Source organism: Sardina pilchardus, chromosome 16 (assembly GCF_963854185.1).
Source record: "Sardina pilchardus chromosome 16, fSarPil1.1, whole genome shotgun sequence".
Classification (NCBI taxonomy): Eukaryota; Metazoa; Chordata; class Actinopteri; order Clupeiformes; family Clupeidae; genus Sardina; species Sardina pilchardus.
The window spans coordinates 11,310,731-11,335,730 of NC_085009.1; the positions used below are offsets into that span (position 1 = coordinate 11,310,731).

A 25,000-nucleotide genomic window follows, 5' to 3' on the forward strand; every position below is an offset into this window, starting at 1 on the left:
CCAACTATTTCCTAATTAGCAGGTAGATCGGATAATGACTGATATCACCTGTGTTAAGTGTACAGGTAGAAAGTATAAATGGCAGGGCCTTTACTTGCTGCACTCTGTTCATTTCAGTGGAATGCATCAGTTGTGTCCCGCTCTGTAGAGTCGAAAAAGATGCAGCGGCAAGAAAAGCACAGGCATTTGGAAATGTTTTAACCACACCTGATATTTAATCAGTATTTCAATAGGAGTGCTTTGGCCATGTTCCCACATTGATACGCCCCTGGAGTTGACTTCATTATTATTGAGTGAGAGAGGCAGAAGGAGAGAGAGAGAGAGAGAGAGAGAGAGAAACTTGATCTTTGAGGTTTTCACTCCTGCTGACACTTAATGTCTGCCATATACACTACAGTACTCACAAAAAGTCAAGGATATTCGGCTTTCGGGTGAAATTTGTGTTAATAAATAGTTTGAGATGAGGAGATCACTATGGCATGCTTCTACTGAAATGCCCTACGTTCCTGATATAATACCACTGTAGCTTGAACTGTTTACGGTTTCCATGAATTTCACCTGAAAGCCAGATACTGTATCCCTGACTTTTTGTGAGTAGTGTATGAATGCGGCAATGGCATGTGTGGCGATGACACTGATGACTCATGGCGGTGTGTGTCTGTGTGTGTGTGTGTGTGTGTGTGTGTGTGTGTGTGTGTGTGTGTGAATGGGTGAATGTGAGGCATGGAATAGTAAAGTGCTTTTTAAAAAGCGCTATACAAATGCAGTCCATTTACCATGATCAAACTTTGCCATTAGTCATTCACACACACACACACACACACACACACACACACACACACACACACACACACACACACACACACACACACACACACACACACACACACACACACACACACACACACACACACACACACACATATATGTAACTTCTCTTTTCTGTGGTTCTGTATCTTCTCCTCCTCTCCAAGTCGATGGCAAACACATCTGCCTCTCTCTCTCTCTCCTATTCACTTTTTAAACATTTTCAAAATCTGCCTTTATGTTGAAGGCTCTGAAGTGGTTCGCAAAAAAAGATGAGACTTCAGTCCAACAGCTTGCTTGGCGAAGGACACCATACATTTCACTTCAGTGAGCAAAACTGAGATAAAGAGCATATCCCTGAAAGCAACAACTCTCCTCCTGCTAAGCTACTTCTAAATCGCCCCTTGAAAATGGCAAGGACACAGCCTTTTTTTCAAATGCTGAACGTCAGGGCTGCCAAACCTTTATCCTAGTCTATCTTCTTCAAACACGAGTAAGCCTTTTTGCAAAATGGCCTCATGCTGTTTATCTATTTCAATTTTGCATGCTGGTACACCCACCCTCCAGAAGCTAATAACAAAACACACACACACACACACACACACACACACACACACACACACACACACACACACACACACACACACACACACACACACGTGTGTCTTTTGTCATTTCTCAAAAATGTTCTGCTATTCCAAGTGAGTTAGGTTCATAGGTGAGTGTTCATTGTAGCGGAGTTAAATTCCACAGGCAAACTTGTCAGCTGACGCCGTGCTTATTGGAAACGCAGGCTTTAGTCAAAGCCAAGCTCTGACCTCAAATAGCTGAACGACCAGTTGGATTTGCCCAACAGTTTTTATAATAGGAAGGGATCTAAGGGGAATAACTAGAGTGGTGCAAGCAGGTTGTGAGGGGATTAGCACCCAGCAAACAGGTTATACTATAACCACACACCACTGTAGTTTATGGAGGTTTTAATATACATGTAAATGATGTGGTCTTGTGCAAATGCTTAGTATTTGCATTCTGTTGGTTCATTAATTGACTTGATGCAGGCGTCGTTATTTAAATGTGTAGTTAACATTATGACTTGAGACACACCTCATGCTGAAAAACAAGACGAGAGTAACTCATTTAGAGATGTTATTTTTTATATATACAGTATATCTTATTATTATTGAATTCATAGAGAGCCATAGATTTGCAACACTGACTAACTGGAGTAATGAACCTACAAATGTGTTTAGCCATCATAATTACGAGTGCTCCACTTTCCTTCAAATGATAAGTACAGCGCTCGGTCTGGTAGTTATCCTGGAGCATTCTTCATTTAGCGCAAAACAAATGAGCCTGACAAAACTCTAATTTAGGAACAGGATAGTAAAATATTACGCCAGAGAGTTCAATCCAATTTCTCTGACAGCCACAGAGTTGGGCAGAGGCTTGAGGGGGAGGGTGTCGATACAGGATACTGTGGAGATACTTGGTGCTCAATCCATTTTCTGCGACTCGTGCCCAGCCCAACCCATCCATCCATCCACCCACCATGGGTGGCTCTCAAACTCTCTCCTCGATCCTCGATGCTGGGTCCTCCAGGCTCGTTCCCACTGATCTATAACTAACACTGGATAGACTATCCCATTGTTGCCGCCCCATCATTCTTTATCTAGATCAGTGAGGACGAGGACCAATGCAGGAAGGGAGGATGTATTAAAGACAAAATGAGAGGCACCCCATATCATACACTGAGGACGGCTTGACGCCAAAACGCATTTGTTTAGGCATGGTGCAATAATAATTTTAAAAAAAGTAAAAAGAATGAACTAGTGAGTGCGGTTCTTTTGCACATTAGAATTGGATACTTTTAACTCGCACCCGAAGAAGCGAAGAGATCTTTTTTTGAGTCTGAGGCGCGCCTCTCTCTGCAACAGGCACCCCATATCCCACATATCGCACAAACGAATGCCTGACAGTCGCATCAATGCTAACGCTAATCGCTCTGGTCTCGTAATTAGTGCCCAGCTGTAGCCCGTGCCAAACACCTGGCGACCTGCGGAGAGGCGTGATTAGCCCAGTGGGAACATGTCTGAAAGGGTGTCACAGTCTCCGGCGCCCGGCGTCAAAACCCTGTGATTACAGATGTAAGGTACTGACAAATAGGCACGATTGCTGTGACTAGCGCTTGCGGAGTCGGGCTGAGATCGACACTGGGCCTTGAATTAGTGAGAGATACAGCCTTGTGCTTGACGGTAATACATTCATGTCCAATTCACCCACATCGATTCGATGGTTCTAATTATAATTACAAGCAGAATGCCTGAACAAATTCAACTTTATATTGCCTGCAGATATCCTCAGAAATATCTAATAACACTAAACAACAAGAGATTCTCTCAACGAGACATTTTTGTATCTAATTGACTTTACTAGCATGCAAGCACTCTAGCACCATTCAGTTCCACAGTTCCACAGATCAAAAGCGCCAAGATGCAATTATAGCCTACTGGCACTCCATTGGGGGCCTTCTCATTTTTTTTTCACTATTTACACAAAAGCAGGGTTTATTATGGTCTGTGTTTCATTGGCGGTTAATGTTTGGATTGTTTCGCTCCGCGGTTTCGCTAGATGCTGGTTCCTGTGGGGAGTGGTACCAACGGTGCGGAAAGGACGCCGGGGGAGAGGGCCTGTTGTCAAACAGAACCCGCAAGAACAAACCGGAACTCGGGAGTACAGCGCAAAACAAAACTAAAAAAAAAAAAAAAACAGCCAGAGGGCTGAAGTCCTCTCCAAAACTAAATGTAAATGAAGTCACCTGAACCAAGAGCAAACATTTGCCTGGGCTTTTAATACACATGGGCGAAGTCGCAATCTGCAAGTGTGTGTGTGCTTAGGTGTGTGTAAATGAGAGACGATTAGGTTGGAGGTTGAATGACAGAGAAAGACGGAGAACGGGAGAAGACCGAGAAAAATCTTCAATTATCTCTATTAAGGTTCTAAATTATTTGTGTATGGTGTTTCAAAATAGCTGGATAACTACGGTATGCCTATTGTGCAAATTTGATTTTTTTGACTCTTACTTTCTGAGAGCAAAATGTCAACTATACAGACCATCCCTAGACCTAAACCCTCTGCTTCAGTTGTTGAGGGTGTTCACTCAGACAGTGAAATTAACATTGACGTGTGTGTGTGTGTGTGTGTGTGTGTGTGTGTGTGTGTGTGTGTGTGTGTGTGCATGTGAGTGTGTGTGTGTGTGTGTGTGTGTGTGTGTGTGTGTGTGTGTGTGTGTGTGTGTGTGTGTGAGTGTGTGTGTGTGTGTGTGTGTGTGTGTGTGTGTGTGTGTGTGTGTGTGAGTGTGTGTGTGATTCGATTCTCTCAATGTGAGGTGCCAGCTGAGTGCCAAGCCCTGTGCCCAGTGGAGCACCAGATGTCCTCGCACAGATGTCCAACACCCAGCTGCTCAGACACACACACACACACACACATACACACACACACACACACACACACACACACACATACACACCTGACTTACGGCCCTGTGTGTGTGTGTGGTTTCACCAGCCTCTGCCAGACAGGTTCACATTGCACAATGCGTTATGATATATCCATGTTTTTATGAGACAAAAATATGTCTGAGCCATTTAAGAGTTTCCACGTTTGAAGCAGCATGCATGTTATTGTGTATCCAACTTCAGTTCCTGGTGATGATTAGTGACTATCGCAATATAGCAGAGCTACACAACTCTCTAATATGTCAGCATTGGATAAGACTGTCTAACTCTGAGTCTACGTGTGTACTGTTTACGTGTGCAATTCTGAGTGTAATTTGCTCATTTGTCTTTATCGTGGAGTGGTCTGTCTTTTTTCCTTCACACCAACTGCTGTGCTGCAACTGTTCCATACAAGAATGTCTCCCAAAATGGCATTAAATTCTAACAAAGCAATTACATGTGAATTGGGACTAAAACCCAAATCAAAAATCTTTGTTAAAGTATTACAGAGGTTAAAGTATTGTTTATGACATGTTTTTCTCATAGATTTATTATCCCCTGCCCCCCTGCTCATAAGCCACATGGGAGCATGCAATGATGCTGTTTTAGTATGTACGTATTACAGTAAAAACCCATTCAATTATACCTCCATCATCGCTACCTATTTCTGTTTGTGATGAAGAAGATTAGATTCCGATTACTGACACCGGCAGGAAATGTTATAAGAAAAACAACCTGAAGGAAAACAGAGGCGAGAAAAAAAAATCTCTGAAATATTCCCAATCATTTTCAGGGAGTCCTTTCGGTGCAGGGGAAATTGAAACGTTCCATCTTGAGGGAAAGGAGGGGAAAAAAGAAGGGAGGAGAGTGTCACTAGAGAGTTACGGACCACAGGGAAGAGTGGCCAAGGAGGTGTGTGTGTGTGTGTGTGTGTGTGTGTGTGTCTGTGAGAGATAGAGAAAGACAGTGAGAAAGAGAGAAAAGTTAGATAGCTCCGGCGATTGCTCCGAGCACCACTGAGGGGAATTGAAGGCGCAGGGCCATTCTGCTGCCGGGTCCCTGTTCCATTTAAACAAATGGGATATGGTGTGTGTGTGTGTGTGGTGGTGTGTGTGTGTAAGTATGTGGTGGTGGTGGTGGTGGTGGTGGTGGTGTCTACGTGTGTGTGTGTGTCTGTGTGTGTGTGTTATGATGTGTATGTGTGTGTGTGTGTCCGTGTGTGTGTTATGGTGTTTGTGTGTGTGTGTTATGGTGTGTGTGTGTGTGTGTGGTGGGGTTCATTCCTTCACTTGGCCGTAAGAGGTCCTCCAGGGAGAAGAGGCCCTGCTCCGTGACAGAGGAGGGGAAGCGATGAGTGATCTATCCATCCAGCCCTCAATCTGCACCTGCTGCAGCAGGGCCGAGGAGTCCCCAGCTCACACCGAGCAAAACAACCTCCTCATCCTCTTCTGTCTCCCCTCTGAACCCCAGAACTTAACTAACGTGGGATCTATGATGTAGATCAGCAGCACGGCAGTTGTGAAACATACCCTAACCCGTTTAATAATTTTATTATCGCAGGTATTATCGTAAATTCCCAACTATTAGCCGTGGCTTATACTGTACATTGATTTTGCAAACATTCTTCAGCTATGAGGTTACTAAACGGGGGCAGTTAATATGGTATTAGTATGCTTTTGTTTCTTTTAACTAGCTTAAAACACTCACTGTCCTGCGGCTTATACATAATGTGGCTAATACACAGGAAATTACTGTATTGATACTGTATGTATGCACGTGTATACAGTACATTACTCACATATTAGATATAAACAAGGCACAATCACTTTCTTCCTCTCTCTCGCTCACACACGCGCGCACACACACGCACACACACACACACACACACTAGGGATGCACCACTATGTTGGCTAACATCGGTATCAGCCAATATCGGCCTTGTTGACTGACATCAGCTATCAGTAAATTTATATGACATTTACTGGTAGCAGTGACTGATGTTATATCTGTTATATTGCATCCATTCTGCACTAGGCAAATAGTCTAGGTGTCATGTGCAGACTAAGACATTGAGAGATGACGCTGATGCTGGGAAGGCCTGAAAGACTGAAGGAAAATGGTTCAGTTACTTTTCATGAATATTTGTGTTCTACTCTACTGAAGAGAATCATTAATAACAAAACATATTATGTAAACAAAGAAAAGACGTTGGTATCAGCACCGGGTATTGGACAATTGTTCATTTATACGTTGGTATCAATATCTGCCCAGAATTTCACAATCGGCAAATCCCTAACACACACACACACACATACACACACACACACACACACACACACACACACACATTTCCCTTCAGTCCATGCAGTTGTATGACACAAACCTCACACGGTCGTCTGTAAACCCTACAAAGCCACGTTGCACCAATCTGTCACAGTCACACACACACACACACACACACACACACCCTTCACATTACACTCTCAGCACTGCCACAGCACTGCCATGCATGCGGAGTGCATTCTCCACACTTGGGCTGCTCACATCGCCGGTCCCTTTTCATGTTAAAGGGGGTTAAGACCTCAAACAGCTTGGCCACATTGACAGACGCTGGTGGTTTGTTAAAAAAAAACTGGCCAAGCCAAAAGCCCTGAGCAGGTAAATGCTGCAGGCAAGAATGGATACTGAGCGTTAACCTACTTATATACCGGTACTCTACAACAGTGTTTAACCAACATCTCAGGAATACACATTCAGACACGCACACGCACACACACACACACGCACACACACACACTCAAGACTCAAGCCTTCACACAGAGACTCACCCCTTGCAAATACCCACAGCAAATTGAGGTTAAGTCCACTTTGAAGAACTGGTTTAAAAACTGGCATGCTTTGGTTAAGTGGTACGTATTGTTGTTTGAACGCTGCTGACAGACTTTGTGGATGTGCGGGCTTGTGTTGATAGTACAAACATGACACGCCTGACCTCACGGGGAGATAATGTCAACTTTCCAAGCCAAGGAAATAATTTAATATCTAACTTCACAACCTAGTTCAGACATTCCGTAGGCTACAGGCTTTTTTTGATGTATTGACATTAATTGTTTATTTCTTTCTTTCACAATAGAATGACGATACAAGCCCACCTGTGGTGACGTGAACAAGTGACATCCAGTGACTCTGTGATGCCCTTATAGTTTGGTTAACTTAACCAGAGCTGAAAGACGTTTCTCTGTATATAAGTGTATGTGTGTAGTGTGTGTGTGTGTGTGTGTGTATGCAAGTGTCTGTGTGCAAGTTTGTATGAATGTGTCAAGACATGGCTACAGTATATGTGGCCACACAGTAAAGGCATATCTGTTTCATGATGGTGACATGTAGGAGAGGGTGTGGCATCCTGAGAAGCAGAATAACAGGTTCCCTCTCTATCTCCCTTACATTAAAATACTCCTTGCTGTACGGGGACAACAAATATCATATTGTGTTTTTTGAGTGTATATCTAAGAGCAGCCCATGAGTTGGGTGTGATATGTAAGGGATAATCAACGACGCACCGTGCGTTTATAGGAAAATAATGCACGTTCGAAGTGGTAATAAGGACCCGACGCCGCAGGCGGAGGGGACTTTACACTTCGATAAGTGCATTATTTTCCTATAAACGCACAGGGCGCGGAGTTGATTATCCCGCTTATACCACTGCTACTATCATTTTCGTTTATATTGCCGCCGTCTCAGATACAACCTTGCTGTTTTTACCGTTACATTCACATTGGCGAATTAATATTCAAGTGTAATAAGCCCAAAAGAAGGGAACTACTTCATAGCCGTGCGGTATATAGAAAAATAATGCACGTTCCAAATAGCGCATCACAATAGGAAATTTGACCAAGCAGTGGTATAACAAAGAATATAGGATAAGGAAACAAAGACAACAAATATTTTTTTTCTCAGGAAAACCCGAAAATATCTTATCATAACATAACAGCATATCAAAAGGTAAAACAATCTCCCAGCGTAATCTCAACATAATTTGCCTCTTCCTTATCAATCTGATATCTTTGCAAAGTGGTTCTGAAGTAATTTCCAGGACCTATTTCCTTGTGTTATGGGAACACCCTCCCCAACCAAACCTCTGGTTAAATATTGAGTAAAGGCATTAGTAGGTAATAATCTCAGATCAACCATTAGCTCCACTATGATGTATTAAGTACTTCCCCGCCTTGTCCACCACAGCTTGATGGAATAATTATTTAATAGAGAAACTCTAAACAGCCATGAAAACAGGTGACCACACATCAAGTCTGTGGTTCTATTCATTTGCATGAGGTAGGCAAAGCCAGGTGTGTTACCATGGCACTGGTTGCCAGAGCCGAATGCTGTCATAGCAACGTAGGTATACAAAAATTTGTTCTCCTGAGGTCACCCCCATCATAGCTTACAAATGTGCTACTACCACCATTTCTATACCGAGTTCTTTTGTAATATTGTACGTTCATTGATATTGTTTTGACATTATAGCTATCATTACTATCCTTAATGCAGTCCTACCAATGCTTATTGTTATTTTTTTTTATTGTTATATTTGTATGTCGCTTTGGTTAGGATGCGGTATGTAGCCTACTGTAGGCCTTAGGAGCAGGGTGAGGTGGTGATGTTGTCCCTTACATCAATTTGCTTGTTTCAATCCACCACCAGTTTAAGCTTTATTTGCAGAATTTTGTTCATCTGTTTTTTTTTTTTTTTGGACTTGTTAATCTTTTTGAATCTGACTGGGCAATCTGACGTTTCCACGTTATTTTAACATCAAATAATGTAATCTCTACAGGGGAATTCCCTCCACACAACAACATTCCTTACACCCTGGCCAGCCTCGATCTGCCCTTGCCAAAGTGTGCACATGTTCTTGGGATATCTTTCCGTTGAATTAAAACAGTCAGTGTTATGACTAGACTGAGGTCAATGACCAGTAATAGCAGGGGGGGAGGCAAAGAGATTGACACAACAAACAAACAGCCTCATTATGAACTGTCATGGGGCTGTGGAAGAGGGTGCTATTATGATGGCAGGAGCCCTAGGCTGTCTATGCTGCCTCCCAAAGCCACCATTACGAATTGGCCGCTTCACCACATGAAAACACACAAATAAATAAATAGAGACAGTGAGAGAGAGAGAGGGAGTTACTCTACTAAGACTACGTCACTGTCCTTATGACCTGCGTAATAATAAGAAGAACTGTTATTTATTTGTGATGGATCACAAACAATCGGCATGAAACTAAATGCTCAGGTACTAAATGCTTAGGCATTAAAATTCATGAGTCAGACAAAATTCTACGGAACTCTACAGAAAATTCTACACAACACTCCACAGAGAGATCTCAGTGCACAGACGCACTGTAACACAGCCCACAATTACTCGTAAGTGTGCGGCAGGCCACACAGACAACCACTGAGTACTGACACAATGGAGATATGTATTACAAACCTAGAGACTAGTACAGACACAATACCACAGACACAACAAGGTGATTACAAAGAGTGCAGGCAGAACACAAAGACATTATGATATGACAGAGGTGGGACATAGATAACCCACAGTAAAGTTCAGCCCAAAGTACACTGACTTTGTTCTGTAAAGATACTGTAGAATGGCACAGACTTTATCTAGCGGAGATACAGGGTCTAGATAGCCATTGGTCAGTCCAGCCCAGGCTATAGTATAGTTAGCCGTCTCTGGGCTATAGGTGACTCAGGCCAGCGTTTACAGGGACACAAATATAACCATCCCCTCCTTAGTCAAGCACCAGTTATCAATATCATGATCATGATACCTGTTTCCCACACACACACACACTCTCTCTCTCTCTCACTCTCTCTCACACACACACACACACACACACACACACACACACACACACGCATCTCACTGCTCCTCTTTCACTCACACATACACACTTGATGAAATATATGACTAAATGCAATATGGATTGATTTACACCTCAGTGTCAACACGAAATAATCTACAGTAAGGCCATGACATCATGGCATAAAGCTGTACTTACTGGGGCCACACCTTCCAGAACGTAGCACTCGAGCATTCTCAATCCTCCCAACACAGTAAACAAAGGCTTTCTCTCAAGCTTGTTATCTAACTAAGCAGACAATAATGAGAAAACTCATATGCACTTTACCAAAGTCTGATCAGCTGTATGCTAATGCCTACTTTACTGAGTCATTGTTGAAGCCAGATGAAATTAAATGTTTGCTCATTTGCTAAATATACTCCACACGTCATGTGTCATGGATCAATTGTGATAATGTAGCCTATTTCATGTTTTACTGTTATTTGCCTAGAATAACTACTAATAAATGTTACATCAGATAATGCAAACAGTGGTTCAATCTTAATTAAAAAGCCAAGAGTGAATCACCACACTGTGTGCGCCTGTGTGTTATTCTGACTATTACTTATTAACTCCATGGGGGCCTTAGTTCTCCTCACCTGGTTGAGGAGCAGGCTGTTGTCTTCCCATCAACCATATGCTCGAAGTGCCTCAACTAAAGTTTACAAGTAGACAACAATCGTAAGCCTATCACGAACAGCTTTCCCAAACAAATAAAGCGACTACAAAGTTAAATGCAATAGCTTCATCATCCTGACTTCTAACAAACGCGATTGATTTTCTGATTAATTGATAGCCTATCAGGATACGGTTACTTCTGTTACGCTTTCAATATCTGTTTAAGAATATGTAGGTACAATGATGTCAAGATGTTTTTTGTGTTACACATGTACTGCCATAATGTAGGCTACTGTTTACAATGAGGCATGTACACTGCATAACGTAGCCTAGCCTATAGTTTTGGTGCGCGTAACAGGTGTACGAACGTAGTTAGGCTACTGCACGATTTATTCGCAACACATCCACAGTCCCACAAATTCAGCCTACCTGCTGCGCTGTCGATTGAGAGAGGCCCGTATGCCGGTAGTAATATGATTTGAAGGCCACCACAGTTCATTTAATTCCCTGAGTCCTCGTCTTCTTTTAAAATTCACCAAACATCAGAGCGGAGAAAAAAGTTCGCTCGCCCGCAAGGACTGGATGCGTGTCACTTGTCTGCCGTACATCGTTTAACTTCGTCTCAGCTCCAGACTGAGTGGTTAACTCCTCGCAGTGTTTGTTTTCTTCTGTCGTAGTTGCCCCAGAGGAGAAGTTCTCCCCGTGACTCCACTCTCCCGTATCCACAGCCCGAGGCTCGCCTATTTGAATTTCAGATAGAAGTCAAAGCGCTGCCTGGCTGGTTAGGGTTTTGTCGTGGCGTGGTCATGATCGGACCATGTGATCACGGCTCGCAAACATTCTCCTGTACCCATTCCACCGTATTTAACTGCTCAGTTGCCGAGCAGGCCCACTCCACGATACCTTAACTGGAAAACCTCTCTGTTTAATGTGTTTCGTTGCATTCTGTCTCTTTTTTTATTATTCTAAAGAAAAACTGTAATTGCTATGTAGGAATTCCCTTTCAAATCTATGACAACTATTCACAAATATGCATTAACAAATAACAATTTCTTATCATAATATGATCCTTTGTCAACATATTGTAGCCTAAGAGTTTGTTATGTGAAACGAAAACAGCAATGAGTATAAAAGGGGGTGACAGTGTCAGCATTACTGTGGTTATCGCTTGCAGTCTTCTTCCCAGTCAAAAAAAAAAAAACTCAAATGACTCATATTTCGTTATTCATCTTCTCTTTCCACAGTGTCATTTGACCAGAGGAAGATGGAAAAGGCATTTAGTTCTGCTATGAGCATGAAAGGCCACAGCTCCTGTTACTGGCCACGGAACCGGTTCCTGCAGTCCATAATACCAGTTAATCTGTAATACACATGTAGCCTATACGTATGGACCACAGTAGAGGCTTTGTGTTGCTTAATGAAATTCTCCTTTGAGTCCAACCCATTCTGGGGCCCTGTTATCTATTTACTTCCTGTGCTGTGATGAGTGGAGTGGACCGTGACTAAGTTAAACCCTAACTAAGTGCAACCCTGGCCTTCCAAAAGTCATCACTGGAGAGAGACCCGATGATGAAGTTAGGATAATCATAATTGATTGGGTTTCAGAGATTATGGCAGCAAACAAAATGGCCACAATCTTACCGAAGGGTTGATTGTAGGCAAAAATGCTTTGACATTAATGTGGAGTGACATGACACACACACATTCTCTCTCTCTCTCTCTCTCTCTCTCTCTCTCTCTCTCTCTCTCTCTCTCTCTCTCTCTCTCTCTTTCTCTCTCTCTCTATTGAACACATGCGTGCACACACACACACACACACACACACACAATCATGTTGGATGTTTTTACCAGATATCAAATAATATACTAGCCTTAAGGTATTAGGCTGACAGCATTGGAAACATTTGTGGGTGTTGTGGGTATGTTTGTATGCATGTGCGTATGTGTGTTCTCCAAAGCAGATCCGGTGCCATATTAAGGGAAAGACTCACCAAACTTTGGGATGAATCATAATGGTAAAACTCATAGAGGGGTACATACACACACACACACTCAGACACTCACACTCAGACACTCACACTCAGACACACACACACACACACACACACACACACACACACACACACACACACACACACACAAACACACACACACACACACAAACACACACACACACAGTGGTTGGACATATCAGATGTCTGATCTACTAAGACACATACTGTAACGGCTTGTGCAAAACAGGCCTGATGTGCAAGTGTAGTCAAACTGATAAAAAAAAAAGGTACCGATTGACTCCACAGGAGCTGAAAATAGACCCATTTAGTGACAATACATTTTCAATAGCCATCGCCTTTGTTCAGATCAATTGTTGTCTAGCCAGGTTTAAATTGTTCTTTGTGGTGGAAAGGCAAACTAACATCACCGGGTTTAACCTCGGCATTCAAATTCAGTTTTTCTGCATGCCGTGCCTCTGTACATGGAAACACATCCCTGCATTTGTGTGTGGCTCAACAAGGTCCTTATAAATGGCTACATAGGTCTGCTGTTTTGTATAGTTTATTGAACGTTTTACTAAATAAATGCTGTAGTTCCTACTTTATACACTTTATATTATATTTGTATTATATCACTATTCTGCTATTACAATCTTTACTACTGGCGTGTTATTCATGTTACTGTAACTAAACTATTGCACCAATCACTACCACTCATGCTACTATCAAAGTCAACACTATTAGTCCTACAGCACAATAGATTTATTTCAGCTAGTGAAATCTCCCCTGTGGATTTCACTAATACTATTGTTGGCACCACAACACATTCCATTGTATTGCATTGTGTGTGCTAGTTTTTTTTTATTTTTTTTTATTGTTTACTAATTAACAGTGAGGCAAAACATGAACATTGTTTTGCCATTGTTACATAACCATGTTTATGTATCTGTTTATTTGGTTGTGAAGTCAGAAAGATGACTCAGCTGCTCTTGTTTTGCCCTCATTCCACCAAAATATCACCTCTGTCGGCACCCAGGCACAGTCACACCTGGCCACACGTTGGCCTCAGCACCTGTGAGTGTTTCCAACCTCACCCTACACACACACACACACACACACACACACACACACACACACCTGTCTCAGATGACAGTGACATCAGCTCTCTCGCCAGAAGCTGCCGGCGTACTCCAGAGCATTACCTACACAGGCCCTGAAGCCCCAGCCTTTTGTGACCCTGTTGTTTATTTCCAGAGGAGTCGTCGCTCACTAGGAGAAACTCCTGGAGGATTTTTTTGGGCTGTAAAGTAAAATTCCAGAAAGTACTCCGAGTCATGCAAAACACAAGGACATATATATCTTTTTTTTTCTTGTTTACTCAGATAGATTACAGACTGCAGCCAAGCTGTACATTCAAATGAATGATATCCGTCTCTCTGTTGTTTTAACCTATTGTGCTTCATGAGTGTTAAGTTGTGTGACTTAGTCACCCAGTCCTTCTATCTGACCAAATCTTGGCCAATAGAACGGAACAGGAGTGAGCAGGGGCGAAAGAGAAACGGTAGCCTTTTTACGAGGGTGGAATTTGTACGATAAGGCAGCACTGGGTATATAATACAAGTGTAAACAGGAGTTCCACAATTGTTCACGGTTGGTTCTGGCTCATTCCACTTTGAGGTGCCACATCTGTAGGTGGCTGAGTGTGTTTACATAGCCGGATGAAGCGCGGCACTGTGGAGCCTTCTCTCTTTGCATTGTGGGAGGAGGAAACGTCTTAGCGGAGGTGTCTTTTTGTTTTCTCAAGGATTTACAGTATACGCCAGAGAAGGGTGAGCATGCATGCCACATCCCTGATGTCACAATGAGGGGTGTGGCTAGTGTGAAGGGGTTACCAAGGAGATGGCACACTCTTCCCCCATTAGAGCGTGGGCTTATGGGAGGAATTAAAATGGTCGCCTAAAGCAACAGGTCTATGTGGACCAATCTAGCCGCCCTCAATGCATTTATTGCAGCTTATACTGACAGAGTGAGCGATACAGAGAGGCACAGCTAGAGAGACAATGTGTGAGGGAAAGACTGAGAGATGAAGACAGAAATGGAGATGTGTGTGAATGTGTGTGCATTTCCAGGTGTTCTGTGAACAATCTAATTGTGATGTTGTCGCTTGGTGTAAGGGAAATATGTCACATGCTTGTCCGCCTCCGGTGATAAACAGTTACTCAGCTGTTATTTGACATGGCTTTGCTAATGCATAGGCAGTGTGAAGTTTGCAGGAGATCATTGTTTTATTACCGTTCTATGCAAGGCCATAGACATAGAGTTACAGTAACATTGGGGCCTTGTTTGTGCCTATTCATTCTGTCTAATGGCATTGATTAGGGGTGGATACATTACAACCATAACTATAATGAACAAAGATCTATGCATTGATATATAAGAAAAGAAAAGTTAAGCAAAAATAGTGAAGTTAAAAAAAAAAGTTAAGTTGTATTTTTAAGTAAAACCATCACTTTTGGGTAGACCTACGTGTCGCCAGATTACCATGGTTCAATGTGATTGTGTAAACAGCATTAAAGCCAACAACAACTGCACCCTAGACTAGGCTACAGTATATTGCACGTTTTAACTGGATAAGTCCTTATTTCCTCTTTGCTCCAATTCCTCGCTCAACCATGCCACCTTCTATTGATGCTGCCCAATTTACATCATCATGTGCTCTCTCTCTCTCTTTCTCTCTGATACTCTGAGTGCACCAAAGTGAAATACATTAGAAATATTATCAACAAAAAAGTTCCTTGCATGACATTCGGGAATGGACAACTAATCATTTCAATCAAGAAAGTAATCAAGAAATATTGACTAATCTTTTGTAGGGCCTGTACTTTATGCAGTATTTTGTAGATTGTCTTGCTTTCCAGTGCTACTGCTGCCCATTTGGGTGCATTAAGCAGAACATGTGCTTCAAATGCTTATAGTTGAAGAGAAACACATTTTTGAAGACTTAAAGACTCACCAATACCATTGCACACAGGCTAAGGCCACTCATATTATAGTCCATTTTCCAATCACAGTGAGTGCAGCCTGTTAAAGTGCCCTCTCGTAGTCAAGGCCATAGCCAGGTCAGGGCGTCACTAGATATGTTTCATTTGCATATTGCATTTATAAACTGCAGAGTCATTGAGTGCAGAGCTTATCTGAGATTGTGAGTGTCACATCTATTTCCCGCCCCTCTCCTCCGAACTCTTCCTCCTTAGCTGTCTGATTTCTCTCTCCTGTCTCATGTGTTGTGTTTTGTGTGTCTCCTGACTCTTTAACTGAAACAATAACTGACATCATTTGATAACGTTTGAACCGCTTAGATAATATCCATCGCAACATTAAAATAACTTAATTTTCAGTGCCAGGTTAGCAAGGTGCATCTCCACTGAATTTCAGCATAACATTTCTAGTAGGCCTACAGGTAAGCATCTTATCGATGGCCCTATTGCATCTTTATTGTATTTAAACATTAGCTTTCTCATTCGTCTTTTGACATATCAGATTTAGCCTAGGCCTATTTGCAACTACGTGTCACCTGACAGTGCGTTGAGGCAAGCGTAATGGTCGCGTCGGATTTTTCTACGGAAGAAATGAAATAAATCCTCTATGGAAGATAAGGCCATGTGACCCGGACCGCAACTAGGCTACGTGACCTGACGGTGCGTTGAGGCAATGATAATCGTCTTGTCAGCTAGTTTTTCTTAGCCTAATAATAAATGTATCATAACTTGAAGAAAGAAATACCGACATGACGTCGGTGTCCTCTGTGGTAGATACCACATGCTCGCAGTGTATAAATGGTCAGCAGTGGGAAGTCCCTGGAGTTTTTGGCCTAACTCCAAATTCTTCTCTAATATTGTCTTTATTGCCTTCATGATTTACTTTTAAAACGTTTCTTACATCAAAAAGGAGATGTCAATTATCAACACTTACAAGGCAGCTGGACACCCCCCTACCCACCCGTGCGCGCTCAAGATGCATTCCCAATTAAATGGAGTAGCATAACGTTGAAATTATATTTGCTGCATAGTAGAGATTAACCAGACCTTTTTATCTAAATATTTTTCTCTTAAAAGCTTTTAAAAAATCTGCTGAGATTAACTTTTAGTCAGTAAAAAATGACAGCTCAATTTATAAGAGTTCAAGTTTGCTTGCAGTGACCACTGTGATTGGCTGATGACGTGATGAGAAACAGGTCTGTGCGCTAATGAGTTGGCATGCTGCACTAAATGACTACCGTAAAGGACAAGACACAAATACAAACAGTAAATAAAGTACACAGGTTACAAACAAATTTAAAAAGTATGTTCGCAATGTTTTAAAAATGCGTCTAAATGCCTTACTTATTGGAAAAAGTATGTTCGCAATGTTTTAAAAATGTGTCTGTCCTGACAGGAAAGTTAAGTAACAATAAAATGTTGCATAGTTAAAATTGATTGACTTTTGCTTGTACAGTAGGTTGTTATTGCTTCCCTTTCAAGCTGCACAGTTATTGCATAGCGATTGTGAGTTTATGTGTGTGAGAGGATGCTTTTGTTGGTGTGTTTAATTGTGCCTGTCTATCATCTGTCATCGTACCGGTATCATGCGTTTCTAGAGTATGACTGACTAATGTACATGACAGAGATGCAGTGACTGATTGTGTGTCATAGACCTCACAGACAAAAGGGCAACTGTACGTGTGTGTGTGTGTGTGTGTGTGTGTGTGTGTGTGTGTGTGTGTGTGTGTGTGGGAGGAAGTCCCTTTAAAAAAACAAAACCTGTTTTGTATCCTTATTGTTCTTACAGTTTCAAGTCTCATGCATTGACCATCAGAAAAGTGCAATTGACAGACCTCAGATGTCAAATCAATGTCTTTGATTTCTCAAATGTAATGTTATCATTTGATTATGAAATAAGAGTTGATCTGACGATAGAACACATTCAGTTTGTACATTTACATGTAGTCCGCATAGACTGCAAGTATTAGGCTAGCATTTTGAGCATAGCTGAACATTATAAAGAGTATATTAGGTACAACCTTGGTAGGCCTACCATGATATCACACACAATGAAACGCTTTCATTAAAACACAACCAGGGTATGTTATGAGCCACTAAACCACAGAGAATTGCCATTTTTGTTATAAATGCTTCTAATGTATGAAGATGTATGAGTATCATATAGGCATATGTGATGTAATTGATGTTATGTGTGCATATAGGATATTATTATATTATATTATATTATATTATACAGTATATATACATTATCATAGACAAATGTAGGCAAATATCAGCCATTAAAACAGTAGCAAAAATCAGCTACCAGAGAGCAACGTTTCGAGGCAAAAGAGAACTGTTTTATTACATTAAAGTTTTCCATACAAACAATGCATACACACTAATCCATATTGCTTCAGACATGTTTTTTTTCCATAACACTCCCAGATAAACAACTCTGTAACAAAATTTAAGTACAACATTTATGAAAATATAAATCTCTAAAGAGGAAATTCAGTCCTGACAGATACAAAGAATACCATAAAAACATTCAATACCAGTCATGTCAACTATGAGTTGCAAACAAGTAAGTTATTAAAAGTCATTCAAGTTACAGAACATACAATATACTGTTTACTGGCTTCCATAAGGACACATTCAAATATACTCTAAAACTGGCATTCCCATATAATATAAGTGGACTTCATCTTCTTAAACCTCTTAGCAAAGATAACACATGTTTCTCTGTATCATCACTTCATAGAGTCACATTAGAAACATACAGAAATTCAAGACAATTTTGGTCGTGATATGAATTACCTGTGAGGAAACGGGATAAAACATTCAGAAACCAACAAAAGAAAACAAAACTCAACAGAACATAATAGAATAGAACTCAACAGAACAGAACCGAACAGAATAGAACAGAACAGAAAATATTGTCAAGAACTTTGGCAAATATCCTAGAAGTTCCTTAGATTTGGAGAGCATGTTTGTTCTTTGGGGGGAGGGGGGGTTCTTAAAGCTGTATACTGCTACAGGTAATGGATTGATGTAGGGCCAATGTCGCAACAACCAAAGAGGTAAACATACAATTAGACGGAATAGCCCTTGGAGGTTTTTTTTTTCACTGATCTGAGAGGTCTAGTCAGAGCTTTCTGCAGTAGTGACTGCTTTTGAGTGGTCGGTGGAATTAGACGTTCTGGGAATCCACATCTAAACACAGCATTGTCAAACTGAAGGCAGACATGAGGCGAATGGACTCAAAACATCGGTATATGTCGTTAAATGGACATATTTGTAAGATCACAGATCACACACACACACACACACACACACACACACACACACACACACTCATCCGTACAGTGCTAGCAATGCTACATGATGTGTAAAGTGCTCCTTTCAACCACAAACAAGTGTCCCTCCTCTCTCCTATCTGTATGCATTCAGGTAGTTATGCAATGAAGTCATAGAACTGGGCTGACCATCACTAGCAAGCATTTAAGGCGTTGATACTTAAGGTAAGATGCTACACTTAATGCACAGTAGAACTTTTGTTCACCTTTGACCCCTCAACTCTCAAAATGGGCTTCGTCTGCAGCTTTTTAACAAGGCTCTCATCGCAAGCCTGACCTGAATTGCCCCCAAATGACCTTTGACCTTTCGTTTGTCTGGCTGGGAAGAGCCTTCCCTTGAAAACGGATGATGATGATGTTAATCACTGATGTCTGGTATGAACCGAATTCCTAATGTAAGCCTGTCATTATGACAGTGCTAGGTATCAGTAGATTTTGTTTAGAAATTCCCTGCATCTTTAGAGTAATTAATCTTCAAAAGGTAAATAATATTAATTGCCTAAAATAAGTAAATAATACTACTCATAATAAAACAGTTGAAATCCAGGCACTCACTTTGATTGCATTAAGCACAACATAACATTTTAAGGAGTTGCACAATTTGCAGCAGCCAAAATAGATATGTACATATATTTATAATTTCCTGTTTTGTACAGTACAGAGACATTGTCAATAGAAATGAACGCACATAAATATAAAACAAATGCAAAAATGGCAGCAATTCTTTTATGGCTACAAATATATACTAACATCTACATATGAATCTGTATAAATTAACAGTATGGCTTCATGAGACCATTACAATACTTCTGAAATGTATGATATTCATCACCACATTTGAAATAAGAATAATGGCTTTTGGAACAACAGAGATATTTCTAAATTCTGGTCAAGTAAATGCCAGAAGTGTGTCCGCACATACAATAATAATAATAATTACATATAATCATATATCTGTATTTGGAACCCGTGAGGGAAAAAAAAAAAAAGAATCACTCTAATATTATTTTCATGAACAGTCTTCAGATGACACGTAATAAGATAATAGCTTTTGTGAATGAAAAGTGGCGGACAAGTGCAGTGTAACAGTTAGCCCAGGGGACTATGTGGTGCAGCTGAGCCATTAAGTTTGGCTGTAAACGAGAATCAGCTGCCGCCTTAGCTGCCTCCTTAGCTTTCTCACTGACACTGTCCACACACGATATACAGTAGGAGGGCACCGTCACTGAAGCAGTTCGCTCTTCTTGGTTGGCGTGGTGGTCTCGGCCTCGCCTGAGTCGGACAGGTTGATGGGGCTGTCCCTGGAGAAGACCTCCGTGGACTCCCGCCAGATGCAGTCGGAGATGGTCTTGAAGGCATGGGTGCTGCACTTGGGCCTTACCTTCTGTGCAGCGTTGTTGACGATCTGCCGGCTGTTGGACGTGGCGATTTTGATCTTGAGGGCGGCGTCGACCCGGTCCACCACGGTGTAGGTGCCGATGCTGCCGTCTTCGAAGCCCACGATGATGTTGAGCGCCCGCTGTGAGAGGCACAGGTAGGTGGGCGTCTTGTAGAGGGAGCACGTGCCGATGCTCTTGCCGTCGGCCAGACGCATAACAATCAGGTTGGACACCACGCCCGCGTCGTCGTCTTCCTCGCAGTTGCGGAAGCAGATGTACACGAGGTACCGGCCGTCCCTCGAGAGCTTCTGCCGCCATATGATGCCTGCGGCGTGGACCAATCGAAGCTTGCCGCTGTGGAGGTCCAAGACGTTGATGTTCTCGTCGCCCTTGGACACGATCCCGAGCTTGCCGTTGGGCGAGATCTGGAAATCCTCCAGGTTCTTCAGGAAGTTGGCCGGCATCTGGACGCGACGGCACACAGACTCGTCCGCTACGCTCCAGATAAACACAGTCTCGGTGGACGTGATGAAGACCACATAGTCCGGACAATCAGGGATGAGCTTGAAGTTGACAATGGTAATCCCGTCGTCGCAGATGAACTTCTTGGAGACACTTCCCGACCACAGGCTGACAGCAAGAAGCTTGTTTTTGGTAGTGCCAACCAGGAAGGTGTTGGCGGTGGTGATGAGAGCATGCTGGAGGGTGACCAGGATGTTGCACACCTTGTGCCCCGTGCCCAGCCTCCAGACGCGTGAGGCATTCTGCTCGCACAGCGAGACCACAAACTGGTCGTTGTGGGTGATGAGAAGCTGGGTTATCTTCTGCCCGTTGATGCGGAAGATGTTCTCCCCCGTGGCGGTTTGCCAGATGTACTGGCTGCACTTGTCATCAGAAGTCACCATAAGGTCACCAGAGGTGGTAAGGACACAGTTCTCCACAAGGCCTTCGTGTTTGAAAACCATCTCGATGAAGCCCGTGTTGAAGTTCCACTTGTGAATGGACTCCGAGCCATCCATGGTGTAGATAAAGTCCTCTCGGCCTGAAAGCTGCAGGTTCAATATGCGCTTCCCTGTCTTGTCTATGTTAGACATGGCTGTTATAATGTCAATGTCCCAAACTGACAGCACGCCACTGCTGGCTACAGACAGCAGCAGGTTATGATGGGTGGACTTGATTAACTTGACAATGGCTCCAGATATCTCAATTAGACTAGCCATACATTGGCCACTGTCCCTCCGCCACACAAAAATAGATGACGTGTTTTCCATGGAAGCCACAATGCTCTGGCCGTTTTTGGAGAGGACAGCGGCCACAAATCGTTCGGTGCGCTTGGCTTTGAACTTCTCCACCATCTTCCAGACTTTGGTGTCCAGAACTTCGATGCTTCTCGCTTTGCAGATGAGAATGGACCGCTGGTCCTCAGACAGCTCGATCCCCACGACTTCACTGTCGTCCCCCCTGCAGTCGTAGTCCTCCATGAGCCGGGGGTTCGTGACTTCCTTTGTGTTCCACACCGACAAACTCCCCTCGTTGTCGATCATCACCATCTGGTTCAGGGTGTCCAGCACCAAGATGGACTTGACAAAACCGCCCGAAAACTCCGACGTCATGGTGGCCAGCTTGTCCCCACTGCCCAGGTGGAAGATGGACGTGGTGTTGAGGTATTGCCCACAGAAAGCGTACATGCCGTCTGGAGAGCACTGCACACAGGTGACCTCGTACCAGCAGTGGAACTGGTACAAAGGCCAGCCGTACACCAAGTCAATGACATTCACCTCTTTGCTGGCCTCCAACCAAGCCAGGGCGTGCTGGCTGGATAATGTAAACCCATTGATGAAGGCGACCCCTCCGGTGACGCCGAGGTGTTTGGAGCACTTGACCTCCACCTCGGACAGCAGGCAGGACTTGTGATTATCGTAGATCAGCAGGGTGTTCTTGGTGGTCGCCACCACCAGGTACTTCTCGTCGGTGGTGAGGCGTATGCCGAGCACGACGGAGCGCGCCGTGTCGATCTGTCGGAGGAGCTGCCTGCTCTCGACGTCCCACGTGCTCACGGAGCCGTCCTCCAAGGCCACGATGACGATGCTGGGCGCCAGGGTCGGGATGATCTCCACGATCTGCATGTAGCTGGAGCAGAGGGGCAGCCTCTCGGGACTGTAGGTGACGTCCATGGACGAGTGCAGGGGAACGATGGAGCAGTATTTGGGGCCGTCCTTGTCACACTCCAGCAGGAGGTGCCGGAGCTTGGGGAGGGACGTCACCACGGGAAGCAACCTCTGCTGGAGCTCGGCGGACAAGGAAGCCGGGTTTCGCGTCACCTTGACCTTAATGCTGCGCAAAGTCGTGGCCAAAAACTTCAGCTCTTTTTCCTGCGAGTAGCTGTAGGCTAGGTCAATGTCTGCCAGCGCCTTATCAAAATGTCCTATTTTGATCATGGTGTACAGCCAGCTAAAGTTCATGATGACCCCGTACATGAGGTCGTCTGTGCGCCCGCTACGAGTCAAGTGATACACAAGTTCTGTCATCTTCCTGTGGTTGACAAAGAAGATGTCCGGCTCCAAGAGGTTGCACTGGAAGACCCAGGGCTGCTCGGGAGTCTGCCTGTCGTACGAGTACTTGTCGGCACTGCCTTTGTCGTGACCGTGCTGTGACGGGTGGTGGTGATGGTGCTGCTGCTGCTGCTGCTGCTGCTGCTGCTGTGGGTTCTTGTGGTGGGAGAAGTGGGCGAAGTGATTGTTGTCGCAGTGGAAGATCTTCTTCCGGCCTCCGGCCCAGGCTCCCAGGAAGTACTCCGCCAACAGGCTGTGCATCTGGTGGACGTCCTCCTCGTTGCTGAGGTACAGCTTCTGCGCGATCAGGTGCAGGTGCCTGTTGGCCCACACCATCAGCGTCACGTTGCGCACCTGCCGCTCGATCAGGTAGCCGTCGAGTTCCTCCCTCAGCCGGGCAATGAGGTCGTAGGAGACCCGGAGCGGGTTCTTGAGGTTGGAGCTCACCATGATGTCCCCCAGGACGCTGTTGTCCAAGGAGAGGATATCCTCGAGCTCCATCTCCGTCAGCCCAGCTTTGGACATGGTGACGTAGCCCAGAGCCCGAAAGACAAATCGAGAGCCAAGCTTGTCCTCCACGGAGAAGAAGAGCCGCTCGATGCTGTCGTGCACCGTGGCGCTTAGCGATGTGTCGTCTACGTCCTTGTGGGACCTCCAGTTGACCACCGCCCGGTAGATGAGATTGACGAACATGGGCAACGTGCATTTGGCCAGCGCCTCGTTCACGTAGATTTGCTGGCCCGAGGTGACCTTCCTCTTGACACTGAGGAGCTGCTGCTTGAGCGTCTGGCTGCAGGCCTTGCGATCGCGCTGGATTAACTCCACGTACCGGAACTCGTCGTGGATGAGGCTGCGGAGCTTCTGGAGAATGCCGTGCTTGTTGGGTAAGGTGGACACCACGATGCGGACAGTGCGGGGCAAGTGTGCGGGCAGCCACCACAGCTTCCGAGCCTCGTCTGCGTCCGAGAGCTGCTCCAATGCGTCCAAGACGATGACCAGCGGCCGGTGGAAGGAGGACTCGCCCAGCAGGTTGACCAGCAGCTCTCGCATCTCCTGGATCTTCTGGGGCAGGAAGTGGATCAAGCAGCGGTAGTTGATGGCGATCTGCTCGCAGATACTCTGCAGCAGGGTGCGGAGGTCCGTGGAGAAGTCGGTGGTGCCGATGAAGCGGACGATGACCACTGGGTCCGTCTCCGGACCCATCTCCTTCTGCAGCCATGTGTATGCCTGCAAAACATCAGACAGAGAACAGATCTCGTTAGCAAACCAGCCAAGCACTTAATGAAGCAATTAAATCTCAGACCATCTTAACAGAATCATTTCAATCCTCTACCAAATTATAAAAGCCATTCCTTTTACCAACACAGGGAAAATAATTCATGGGTTATTTTTAGAGAAGTCATTTCAAATAATGGCCTTTTTATAGTGTGACTTAAAGTCTGAAATATAGTGGACATTCCTGAAGCACATGTTCGTTTATATGCCGAGTAAAAAAAACAACTGCCTGCACTCATAAAACACTAACTAGCCGAGCAATCATTTTACAAACAGAGGAACGGCTCTCTTGTGGCACAGAGGGATCTGTGTTACGCCATGTCACAGGGTGTAAACACAGACTCGTGTATTGTTTATTAATTCCAGGTACGCTCTGTGCTCCAGGCAGTGGCTACTTAGAAATGCCGCCCCATTGAATTGGAGATGTGTGAACAGGATGCATTATGCATAAGGGACACGCTCCTCAAGAGGCAGGGGCCATTCGCCAAAAAAAAGAAAATAAATAAATAATAAAAAAGATTTCAACAATAAAAAAAAAAACACAGGGAGTGTGACAGAAAACAAAACTGTAAATTAATGTCCTTGACACAAGTA

At 43.8% G+C, this 25,000-nt stretch overlaps 2 protein-coding genes across 2 annotated transcripts in view; both read right to left on the reverse strand.

Annotated features, from left to right (window-relative positions):
• The window catches only part of zgc:194930 (uncharacterized protein LOC557813 homolog), a 19,628-nt gene extending 7,988 nt beyond the window's left edge, over positions 1–11,640 (reverse strand). Inside the window, exon 1 of the mRNA XM_062516120.1 lies at positions 11,257–11,640. The gene's annotated coding sequence lies outside the window, so the exon portion shown is untranslated. The remainder of the gene's footprint in view (positions 1–11,256) is intronic.
• An 8,602-nt stretch (positions 11,641–20,242) lies between these two features.
• The window catches only part of LOC134059413 (NACHT and WD repeat domain-containing protein 2), a 54,363-nt gene continuing 49,605 nt past the window's right edge, over positions 20,243–25,000 (reverse strand). Inside the window, exons 9-10 of the mRNA XM_062515806.1 lie at positions 23,256–24,358; positions 20,243–23,207 (exon numbers count right to left, since the gene is read on the reverse strand). Coding sequence (XP_062371790.1) covers positions 20,423–23,207; positions 23,256–24,358 — 3,888 coding nt within the window. The 3' untranslated portion in view covers positions 20,243–20,422. The remainder of the gene's footprint in view (positions 23,208–23,255; positions 24,359–25,000) is intronic.